The 12867-nt window shown below is 34.0% G+C and overlaps 1 protein-coding gene across 2 annotated transcripts in view; it reads right to left on the bottom strand.

Annotated features, from left to right (window-relative positions):
- Positions 1-12867, bottom strand: part of DPYD (dihydropyrimidine dehydrogenase) — an 824864-nt gene that overhangs the window by 579247 nt on the left and 232750 nt on the right. For both annotated transcript variants that reach the window (XM_081305920.1, XM_081305921.1), the window contains one exon: positions 3618-3814. In XM_081305920.1, coding sequence (XP_081162046.1) covers positions 3618-3814 — 197 coding nt within the window. The remainder of the gene's footprint in view (positions 1-3617; positions 3815-12867) is intronic.

Raw genomic sequence — 12867 nt, 5'->3', positions numbered from 1 at the left:
GATATATACAACGTGAGATGTAAAGGACATCATAGAGAAGAAAGTGGAAGAAGACACTTAAGAAGTATTCACAAAATATACATGCTATCATATTGAAGAGTAATCAAGATAGTTCCTATATTTTTAGTAATGGCAACCTTTGAGATGGCAATCTCACAAAGAGGAGCAACATTATTATGGTGAAGAGAGCCACAGAGAGAATACAGGCAAGATATAGAGTATAAGTAATTTGCCTATAGTTAGTAACTGGAAGTGAAAAAAATAAATAATATTAGGCTTGAAGACTGCATGGTTAGAAGGAGGATAAAAGGATAGAAAACAGAGTTTGATAGGAATAATTACTGCCCATGTTTGTTGTTCTCATGAAAACATTTTTTCTTCTTCTGCATTATTTTAACAATTTAAGTCTTTGAAATTTTTTCTTGTGGCAACCATAAACCCTTCAAAACAGTCAGAGAACATGAAAAAAATTGCATTAGAATGCTCATGTTTCTGTGCATGGGGAGAGATAGGGATTTAATTTCATTTTGTTGCATATGAATTTCCAGTTTTCCCAGTACCATTTGTTGAAGAGGCTATTTTTTCTTCAATGTTTGTTTTTGGTTCCTTTGTCTAATGTAAGATGACTGTAATTATGTGAATTAGTCTCTGTGCTCTCTATTCTGTACTACTGGTCTACCAGTCTATTTGGGTGCCAATATCATGCTATTTTTGTTACTGTTGTTCTGTAGTATAGTTTAAGGTCTGGTACCCTAAGTACATGTATAAAGACATGAATGGTGTGAATATACTTTATATACAACCAGAGATATGAAAAATTGTGCTCTATATGTGTAATATGAGCTGTAATGCATTCTGCTGTCATATATAACAAATTAGAATAAAACTAAAATGAAAAGATGTGTAAAATAATAGAGAATTGCTCATGTTTCTTATGTGTAATAGAATTTACTTACAACTTCCTATTCTTTCTTTTAAAGCAAAATTTTCATGTTTTTCCAGAAATTTTCTTCATATTGGATAGCTACTAGCTTTAAATTTGCATTATATCATACATGTTATCAAAGTATTTCCTATTAAATAAATATTTACACTAAACCACATTTTTATTGACAAGCAATATGAAATGCAATAGATATGATGAAAACACTGAAATGTTTGAAAAAATAAAGCAAAGGACGGCATTGGCCTGACAATTCTACCTAACACAAAAGCCATAATAAAAAATATTAATTTTAAATTTAAAAAAATTAGAAAGCATGGGTGTATGTACACTATACATGCACAGTTAACAATCTCTTAACAACCTTTTATCTTGAATATCATGCTTTCAAGTCCTTTTAACCCTTTTAAATTCATGTTTAAAAAAGAATACTTGTTTGGGAAAAAGCAAGATACTGAATATTTAATTAATTTGTTGAAGTATAAAAAATACTTAATTGATTGTATTCAATACAATAGGGATTGAATGCTGGATATCTTTCACTGACTAGTGATTTTTTTAAAAAGTGGTTGTGATACTAAGTCACCAGGGATAAAAGAATCTATTTGGATGCAAAGGAGATGGAAAGATAAAACCTGACATCACCTCTTTAAGCAATCAATTTCAAATACAAATCTAATTTAATATTTTTTAGCCACTTGGAAGATACAAGAGAATGAAAGGCATCTGGAAGTAGGAAAATAAATTAACAGGAAAGTTTAACAGTTTTAATTCTGGCTAACTTCATATCAGTTTTTATAATCCATAGCAATGACACAGAATGCTTCTACCATGGGACAGTACACATAAGACTGATTAAGCATTTCATATTGTCTTTATACTGGGAAGAATCAAAATCAAAAGAAAGAAAATAAAATTTTAAAATAACAACAACAAAATACACATTTGGTTACTAATACAGGGCAGTCTAAAAATATACAGCAAATATAGACAACACAGTTTTAGTGCCAATTTGTACAATTTAGTAATGTCTATATGTATTTGAGTGAAAAATAAATATAGAGATATTTAAAACCATGATCATCTACTAAAATTGGCAACACATAATAATTCACAAACATGCCTGTTTTAAGTTTTTTGCAAAAATGTAATTAAGGGACAAAGAGATATTAACTAATCTACCAAGTTACACAACAATTAAGCTTACATTTTTTAAATTCACTCACATACTTCCTATTGTGTATGACTGTGGAAAAAACTCACAATGCTTATACATAGATTGTTAATATATTTTTTCCCAGTTAATAAACTGTATTAAAATGACATTTTAAAAGTTGGTGTATATCCTTCACCAAAATAATTTATTATTTTATTTCCTAGAAAAATTCATAAAATATATGCAGTCTCTTAAAGTTGACAGAAAAAAAAATCCACACAGAAAAATATTTTTTACTTGACAATTAAGTTATATGCTTTATAGCCTCTCTAAAATATTTTCCTAGTATGTGATACTTTTTTTGATAGCTAGTTTTATATTAACAGCAGCTTAAATATCAATATTTATATCAATAAATATACCAAAATATTGTATAAATAAAACAAAACACAAAAATTTCTTATTATGTTGGGTTAACTGATATTGAAATTTGTACGTTTACTACCACATATTTATGAATGTCAGAAAACATAAGAAACATCACAAACTTTAGTCATAATGTAATTAAACTTATTTTATGATAAGTAAACAGAATAAGTTATTGTCTATCAAATAATTTTGTAGCCACCAAAATATAAAAATGCTTAGTTCATAAATAGATATTCTAAATGGTCACATAACACACTTTGAAAAAATAACATAAAAAATAATTATATATTTAAGGAATATCCACTCCTTACTCCTTACTAATAATGCATTCTATTTCTTTATGATAATAAATGTAATATATATCCAAGATTCCATTTACTTTAAACAAGAACAATAAAAACAAAAAACCCTCCATTTTTATAGCTTGACTAAAACACCGGAAAGTCACTCATACAAAGTGAACATCTTCCATTTCTATGTATGAATCCATCTGGAATTAAAATGATTATGTGAGCAAATCCTACCTTACAATAGTAATACTAGTAATATTTAATATTACAAAGCTATTACTGGTCTAGACCCTACAAATATGTACATTTAAATAGAACATTTCTAGGAGATTCTGACAAAAATTATAATCGAATGCAAGACTATGGAAATCTTACATTGAAAATATGTGAGTAGAACATATTTATCTAAACAACAAAATTAATGGTCCAATATGCTATGGAGCCAGGTTTCCCTCATTTCTAATATCCATGATTTTCAGATATACTTCCATTAAAGAAAAGATTTTCAGGGATAGAACAATAATTTTTCTATGATTTGTTCCTATAATAAAAAAATGTTTTCCAGAAATTTGTCTCAAACCCACAGAACTAGACAGAGAAATTCTTAAATATTGCTGAAAGCCAACTGCAAATTTTAAAGTAAAGAACATAATCAAATTTTGAGCATTTGGAATAAGAACATTTACAACGCCATCTGTGAGCTCAAGTTTCTACATGACTATACACCAACAATATTCAACAATATTGTTTTACTGAATCATTTTTGACATTACAAACATGAAATAAATGTAGGCATTACCTTAAACCACCAACATATTCTTGTTTTTCAAATATAGTGATGTCTGAGTAGCCTAATCGAGCCAGAAAAGACGCACAACTTATACTGGCAGGACCAGCACCAAAAAGAGCAATTTTTGCAGAATAGGCTTCAGGCATTTTTTCTGGGGGTAGCAGAGAAGGATTTCTGATCTGTGGGATATTCATCGCTTTGAACACCTGTGGAGAAATCAATTGCCATGATTAAAATTTGAAATTAAATTTTACATTCTCAAACACCTTTTTAATGCTTTGTGTCTATTAATGTTTTAATTAGCAATGAACATTGCCTTTTAGCATTAAAATGACACATAAATTGTATTATTTGAAGTAGATGAGAATTTATGGCCCAACTCTCAATCTTTGAAGTTTCTTTCTAGAATTTTTCCTCTAGAAAGAATTTCTGATTCACCTTCCTTCTTCCTACCTCTAGGCCAAGTTAAGATGCTCATCCTCTGAGCTCATCCTCAGTACATTTTTTATGCCTCCAAAATAAATACTTAACAACCTATGTGTGCATGTGGTAAGATTCTGCGTCAGTAGTAGAATGCTAGTTCCTTAAGAAGAAAATATATATAAGCACATTACCAACACACTATCAGCAGTTACTACGAACCTGGCACACGGCAGATAATGAGAAAATAATCTCATCACATCTATTTCTGGTTAGAATAGATTAGTTATTGAATAATAATGTTTTAGAAATCCGAGTAAAGCAGTAGAGAGCCACTGAAGTAAGGTAGACTTGGAGCTGCCAAGATCTCAGAGAGAAAGTAAGAGTAGAGAAGTTGGATGGCAGTCTTGGAGTCACTTTCCTCTTAAAGGCATTTGCCACTTCTTGGCAGGAAGAGGAAAATCAAGAATTTTGAAGAGGTTCACAACTCAAACCAGCAAGAGAGATTTTGGCAATGTTCCAGAACTGGAAAGAGACAATGTTTGGGAATATAGGATGCCAACAACCAGAGCAGCTCAAAGTGCAGAAAAATGACTTTAAGCTACGTCAGACAAAAAGTAAAAGATCTCAACAGAGGGATTCTGTAAAGCTGGGGGGACTTTTTGCACTCTGATGATCCAGAAAAAAAAAAAAAAAACTGAACTGCAGCATGACTAAAGGAAAACAAAAAAAAAACTAGCAAACACTGTACACAGCTGGAACTTCCAAAGTCTCACACTGTAAGTGGGGCAAACCAGAAAAAGACAATCAACTCAGTCTTGAGTCAGCTCACCCCCAGATATGAATGAAGATGATTAGTCCTCACTGTATCTATCTTATCTATCTACTAAATAACAGTGTGGACCCACTGTGGAGAACAAGTAAGTCAACCTAGCATCTAAAATATTACAACTTATAATGTCTGGATTTAGATCAAAAGGTCCAGGCACAGCAAAGAAGAAGAAGAAAGCTAAGAAAACAGAAATAGATGAATACTTGAACTAGTAAGTGTGTTCTCTAATATAGGCCTAAGAATAATTATGATCAATATGTTCGGAATATAAAACAATATAAGCTTCCACTAAATGGGAATTTAAAAAAAATATTTAAAAATAGAAGAGAAAATGTGCAAAAAATGTATTAAAATTTTATGTATTAGTAGCAAATTTGAAAAAGAGCAAGAAAGATGAGAAACTGGAAAGTAGGGCAATAAAAACAATCTAGGCCAAAGTATAGAAAGAAAAGATAAAAGAAAACACAGAAAAGAGCATCAGAGAGCAAAGATAAACCAAAAAGAGAGGTGATAAATGGAGATTTGAATTCCTACAAGAATATTAAAGAGAGAATGGGAGGAGCAATATTTGAAAAGAAACCAGGATAGAATTTCCCAAAACTGAAAGGATAAGTTCAGGAAGTTCTAAAACATTAAACATGAAAAATATTTTTAAAAAATCATGCTTATTAACATTGAAGTAAAATTATTGAAAATTGAGGTAAGAAAAATAAGAAATTGAGACAACCAAAGCATAAGGACAAAATAATGTCAATAAACAACAACAAGAGTAATAATTTTCCTCTCAAAACAACAGACAGAAGTCAGAAAAACATGAATGGATACATTGAACAAACTGAAAATAACTTATACCTAGACTTCTGTTCAGGAGAATGTCTTTCAAATATGAAGGAAGAATAAAGACATTTTCTAAGGGGCTTTGTTGTTAGCAATTAAAAAAAAAACACCTCAAGAATAATAAAAGAACTTAAGCATTCTTCACAAACAAAAATTACCCTAGACGGTAAAAGAAGTACAGAAAGGAATAAAGATCATCAAAAAATTTAAATATTGGAGTAAATGTACATTAATATTGACTATAGACAATAATAGTGTCTATCATGTGGAGTTTAAGAAAAAAATAAAATGCATAATACAAGGCATGAGAGGTTAAATAGTAAACATGTACCAGACCATAGAACAGTCAATGAAGTGATAAAATGACTAATACATATATACAGCCTATAAAGAGTTAAGGATACATCTTGTTTCTCTACAGTATCTACTAAAACAACAGCAAAAGAATATATAACTAGTTAATGGAGGGAGAGGATAACTTAAAATAGCATACTTTATTTACTCAGAGGAAAAAGGAAATGAATGAAAAAAACATAAACAGATGTAGAGAGGAAGGAAAACAAATACCAAATACTAAGATGGAAAACGTAAATATAAGTGTGAGAAATTACATTAAATGTAAATAAACTAAAATTCCAATTAAATGATAAACGCTTTAAAAGCTATATATCTCAAATATAAGAAAATGTGTACTGTTAACGGAGGGGGAAAGTTATACCATGCAAACACTAACCAAAAGAAAGCTGGTATATGTATGCTAACATCAGATATATTAGACTTTAAGGCAAGATGCATTACTAATCTTAAAGACAAACATTTCATTGTAATAAAAATGTCAACCTACCCATAAGTCTTTACAATTCCAAATCTATAGGCACTCAATTACAATTTTAATTATACAAAGAGAAATTGATAGAATTAAAGGTAGAATAAATTAATCAGGACTGAGGACATAGCTCAATGGTAGTGTGCCTGGCTAGCATGAGTGAGGCACTGGGTTCAATGCTCAGTACTGCACAATGAAAGAAAGTAAAGAAAAGAAAATTAATTCAACATATCCTCACTATTCTCTTCTCCTCAAAATTTGACTATCAGTAAAAGTCACCTATGAATAAAATCATATCATGTATAATTTTTAAATATTTGTAGATTACCTCTAAGGTTAGTGGTATTCAATAGATTCTAACAGTAAAATTCTCTTCTTGTAGAAACCCAGGAAAGTATACTGAGATTGAAATACAGCTTCTTGAGTATGAAGAATGTGAGACAGCCCTTTATGTCCTCTTGACCTCATCTGACATACACCACTAACTACTCTGAATAAAGTATGCTATTTAACATATGCAAAGAACATTAAAATAATCTTTAAAAACTAAAGAGAGTTTTGACAACAAGTACTAAAAGGCCCAATTTCTCATCCTGAGGCAATAATTATTCTGATGAAATTCTGTCATTTTTAACCTATCACATTTATTGATAATATACATCTGTTTTCTCTCTCAGATCATAAGAACTTCAAGGGCCCACACCATCGTTGAGCTCATCTTTTCATTTCTGCAGTTTTAATACACAAGCATGTATGTTTTAACTAATAAAACGTTTACATTAGTAATATAAAAATTTCTTATTTCCAGCTATAATTTAGGGTTTTATAAATTATAAATATATATTGCTATCCATCCCTGTACTATCCAAATAGCACAGATTTTCTTTCATATTATTTGCAATATTTATCTTTTATTTCTTCATAGGCAAACTGAACAGGTTGTTAAACTCTAATACTAAATTCATAAGTTATTTTAATGAAACATTAATAAAATTTTAGTTGCAATCTATTTACTAATTTTCCTAAGGTAACATTTTACATACTTTTCTCAATAGATATTTACACACACATTTAATAATGATGAGGGAGAGATACAACTAATTTAATTAAATGCTTATTGTTTCTCATTCTGTTGTCTATTCTTAGCTTTGTGAATTAATAATTAAAACTCTAAATTTCTCATGGTAAAATTTAATATTTAGAAATGAACCTGATGTTTGAACAAACTTTAAAAGAAGAAATAAGACTTTTAAAAAAGAATCATTCATTGCTAACACTTTTTACAATCGAATACTTTTACATGGCCAGTTATGTAATATTCTAGTCTAAAAAGCTTATTGTAATGTGAAATTAAGGCATGATAAACAAGGAGAATAGGATTTATGAAATGTCTTCACTCATTTTGCATTCACTCTGAGGCCAAGAAATAGTTTAGTTTTAAGACACCATGTACCTATGACATGAATTCTAGCTAGTGGTATGCAAATAAATTAACAATTATCTAATAATACATTCTATGTATACATTTTTACCTAAGAATATTTTAATATTTTTGAATGAAAGTTAAGCATTTCTTTAAAAGCTATGAAGTGCAAATATTGAATTAAAATGTTTATTGAAGTTTTTGCTAGAACTCAGTATAGAGTAGGAAGCTCTCAGGGGGTTGAAGGAATGAGAGGAAGCACACTTTTCAACACAGAGAGAGTACCATGGACATGCAGTGGATTTATATACTGGTTAGCCCCTCCTTTATGCAACCCAAGTCACACAACTTATAGTCTGCTCAATACATATTCAATATATAACCTTGCTCAATATACTAATGTATGAGTTATTTTTTGTCTGTTCTGCTTTAGTTTTGTTCTGCTTTTTGTAACTTTTTATTGCACTAGGTTTTTTCCCTTAGTTAAAAAAAGGGGGTGTTTTAACAGTTTTGGCATTGAAATTAGACCTCTGGGAGTTGAATGTTGACTCCACCATTCTCAAGCAACATGGTATTGAACTTTAATTTTTCTAGCCTTCAATATACTCATAAATTATGGAGTTAAAAATTTCTATCTCATAAAGCTACTATGAGGATTAAATGAGCTGACACATGTAACATACCCTAGAAAAGTGCCTGGTCATAACAGCAAACAGAAGTTCTCGCTACACCTAGTGTTCAGAATACATGAGATAGAATATATGTAAACTCACATTGTCCAACATGGAGGCTTACTAGCCACATCTAATTCAAAATTAAAGTTAATTAAACTTAAATTAAATTACTCAGGAGGGTGAAACAAGAGGAGCACACATTTGAGGCTACCCTTAGAAACTTAAGAAGACTCAGCAATTTAGTGAGAACCTGTCTCAAAATAAAAAACAAATAAAAAAAGAAAGAGCTGGGGATGCCATCTAGGTGGTAAAGTGCCTCTGGGTTCAATCTAAAGTACAAAAATAATTTAATATTAATTCTTATATAATTTTGTAAGAAACTACCAAACTGTTTTCCAAAGTGTCTGAACTTTTTGCGTTCTCAATGGTGATGAATAAGAGTTCTTGTTGATTGGCACCTGCTGTGGCCCATTAAGCCGGTGATATCAATGGTATGAGCTTGGCGTTTTGCGTGCTGTTCCGAGACTTGTGACATGATGAGAAGAACTCTAGGCAAGGAGTTAGGAGACCCCGGATTTAGTGCAAGTTGGGTCAAAAAAGTTAAACTATTACCACGTCTGTTTGTGGTCACCTGTAATCCCAGCGACTTTTGAGGCAAAGGGAGGAGGATTGAAAGTTTAAGGCCAGCTTAGAAAACTTGCTCCAGCAGCTGGTTACAGGGTGCAAATGGCCAGAGAAGGAAGACTTATGTCAAGGGATCAGATACCCAGGATTGCACAATTCAGCTCCTCTAGGAATTAAGCCTCGAGCCTGTATGTTTCCAGGTTCCAGACTTCCAGTTAGTAGCCTTGGAAGACGAACAACTAGATCTCTAGTCTATAATTAGAAACAAAACAATTATTACTATATATGCACATTTAACTAGTTTGGAATACTAAGGCATTAGAGGGAATAAGCTAAAATTTAAAAGATGAGCCAGCTGGAGAAATGATAGGCACCTCAGAAAAATATAATACTGTTTGAGGAAAAAACAAATATTGAAAACAAGCCTTAAAAATTCCAAGTTGAATCCCAAAAGCCAACGGTGTGACCCCGGAGATCCAGGCTGTCTGATTCTGGCGGCCTGCCCCGTGGCTACAGAAGGCGTGGCGACACAGAGAAGGGATTAAATGGTAAGCAGGGAGATAGGTGCCTGCATAATGGTGGTGTCCCAACTGCCAAGCGGGCACTGACCCCCGGGCTGAGTTCGGGATTGCAGACGGGGAAGGAAGTGGTACAGTCCCATCCCCCACAAGGGACACTCCACTAAGGCAACCAACGGCCACCATCTTGGAGAGCTGAAGTATCCACCGCCACTCTCAGACAGATTGCAACAATAAAACAGGTGTGTGTCACTCAGTTCATCCCCCATACATAGGGGGATTTCGCATAAAATCTCTCCTAGACTTTCAGGGGAAGGGAGTATCACAGTGAGCCTGCATAAAGACTAAAGGAGAACTAGAGGCACCTGACCTTCAACCCCCCCTCCCATCAGCAGCCAAAACAAAACCTGTCTAGCCAGCGCTGGGGGAGGGGTAAACAGAAAAAATCAAAACCATAGAGTGCCGGGGATCCCAAAAGCCAACGGTGTGACCCCAGAGATCCAGGCTGTCTGATTCTGGCGGCCTGCCCCGCGGCTACAGAAGGCGTGGCGCTGCAGAGAAGGGATTAACTAGCAAGCAGGGAGATAAGTGGTTGCCACAAAGTGGAATCCCGCCAGCCAAGCCCGCACTGACCCCCGGGCTGAGTACGGGATTTCAGACGGGGAAGGAAGCGGTACAGTTCTATTTCCCACAAGGGAAACAAAACAATAGAGTGCCGGGGTTCCCAATAGCCACCCTCCACACCCAACAAACGGCAGGCCCAGAGTACAGTTTGAACTGCCGAGAACCATCACTCAGGGGAAATCTGGTGTAGCAGGAGAAACCAAGACTAGCAGGAGAAACCAGGAGACTAGAGGCAAGGCCCTCGCGACTGGGCAGCTGTAAACTGCAGGCCCGCTGGCGACAGCTCACCCACTGCCCACGTAACTGGGAGGTAGGAGAACGCCCACCCGCTGGCGACTGATCACCTGCCCACGGCCTGTGATACTGGGCGGCTGGAGACTGCCCGCCTGCCGCAACAGGGAGCTGAAACCAAACAGAGACAGTCCAGTCACACCCCCCCATTAGGGCACCCCAGCAAGGAGACTGGGCCTGTCATAGCAGAGTAGTGTCGTCACTGGAGCTCGGACGTCGGAATTCCTTCCCAGCGGAATCCACGTAAGCAGGCATATTTTAACAACACAAAGGAGAGACATCAGAGTAATACAGAAACAAAACAAATCTATAGAAGAGAGCAGAAACACGACAATCAAAAAGAGCTAGAAAGTAACGTGGACAACATGAGAAAACAAGGGAAAAGAGGATTACAAACAATGCAAGACAACTCAATTCTCCAGGAGGACATAGAAACATCAGAAACAGGGATAGCGAAAGAACTCAAGGCATACCTAACTCGAATGGAAAGGAATATTAGAGAAGACATGAGACAGCAAGTCCAAGAAATAAAAGTATATTTTGAAAATGAATTAAACAAACAAATTCAAATGGCAAAGAACGAGCTCTACCAGGAGATAGAGATCTTTAAAAAAAATCAAACAATAATCCTAGAATTGCAGGAAACTATAAACCAAATTAAAAACTCAAACGAGAATATTACAAATAGACTTGATCAAGTAGAAGTCAGAACATCAGATAATGAAGACAAGGTTTATCAACTTGAAAAGAATATAGTCAACACAGAAAAGATGCTTAAATCCCACGAGCAATCTATTCAAGAGATATGGGATGTCATAAAAAAGCCAAATCTGAGAGTCATAGGGATAGAAGAAGGCACAGAGTTTCAAACCAAAGGAATGGACAGCATATTAAATGAAATAATTCTAGAAAACTTCCCAGAGATGAAAGATGGAATGGATTGCCAAATCCTGGAAGCCTACAGGACCCCAAACATTCAAAACCTTAATAGACCAACTCCAAGACATATAATTATGAAGATAGCCAACGTACAGAACAAGGAGAGAATATTAAAAGCTACGAGAGAAAAGAGGCAGATTACATTCAGGGGTAAACCAATTAGGTTAACGACCAATTTCTCATCACAAACTTTGAAAGCGAGAAGATCCTGGAATAATGTATTTCAAACGCTGAAAAATAATTGATTCCAACCAAGAATACTATATCCAGCAAAACTGAGCTTCAAATTTGACAATGAAATTAAAATCTTTCACGATAAACAAAAGCTAAAAGAATTTGCAGCAAGAAAACCAGGTCTGCAAAGCATTTTGAACAAAACACTACAAGAAGAGGAATTGAAAAATAGTGCCCAAAACTAACAGCAGGAGGTATCTCAGTAAAGGGGGAGGAAAATAGCCAAAAAGCAAAACTAGCCAAACTAAAATAAATAAATAAAGAAGCATGACTAGAAGTACAAATCATATCTCAATTGTAACCTTAAATGTTAATGGCCTAAACTCACCAATCAAGAGACATAGGCTAGTAACCTGGATCAAAAAAACAAATCCAACAATATGCTGCCTTCAGGAGACTCATATGATAGGAAAAGACATACACAGGCTGAAAGTAAAAGGTTGGGAAAAATCATACCACTCACATGGCCCTCGGAAGCAAGCAGGAGTGGCCATACTCATATCGAATAAAATGAACTTCAAACCTAAGTTAATCAAGAAGGATAAAGAAGGTCACTATATACTGTTAAAAGGAACCATCCACCAACAAGACATAACAATCATCAATTTGTATGCACCAAACAATGGAGCTGCAACGTTCATAAAACAAACTCTCCTCAAGTTCAAGAGTCAAATAGACCACAACACAATAATTATGGGTGACTTCAACACACCGCTCTCGCCATTAGACAGATCCTCTAGACAAAAGTTGAATAAAGAAACTATAGAACTCAACAGCACAATCAATAACCTAGACTTAACCGACATATATAGAATATATCAACCATCATCAAGTGGGTATACGTTCTTCTCAGCAGCACATGGATCCTACTCAAAGATAGACCATATATTATGCCATAAGGCAACTCTTAGTAAATATAAAGGTGTGGAGATAATACCATGCACCATATCTGATCATAATGGAATGAAATTGGAAATCAATGATAAAAGAAGGAAGGAAATATCCTACATCACATGG

The sequence above is a fragment of the Spermophilus citellus genome (genome assembly GCF_964194105.1).
Source record: "Spermophilus citellus genome assembly, chromosome: 9".
Lineage (NCBI taxonomy): Eukaryota > Metazoa > Chordata > Mammalia > Rodentia > Sciuridae > Spermophilus > Spermophilus citellus.
This window is presented reverse-complemented; position numbering and strand designations above follow the sequence as displayed.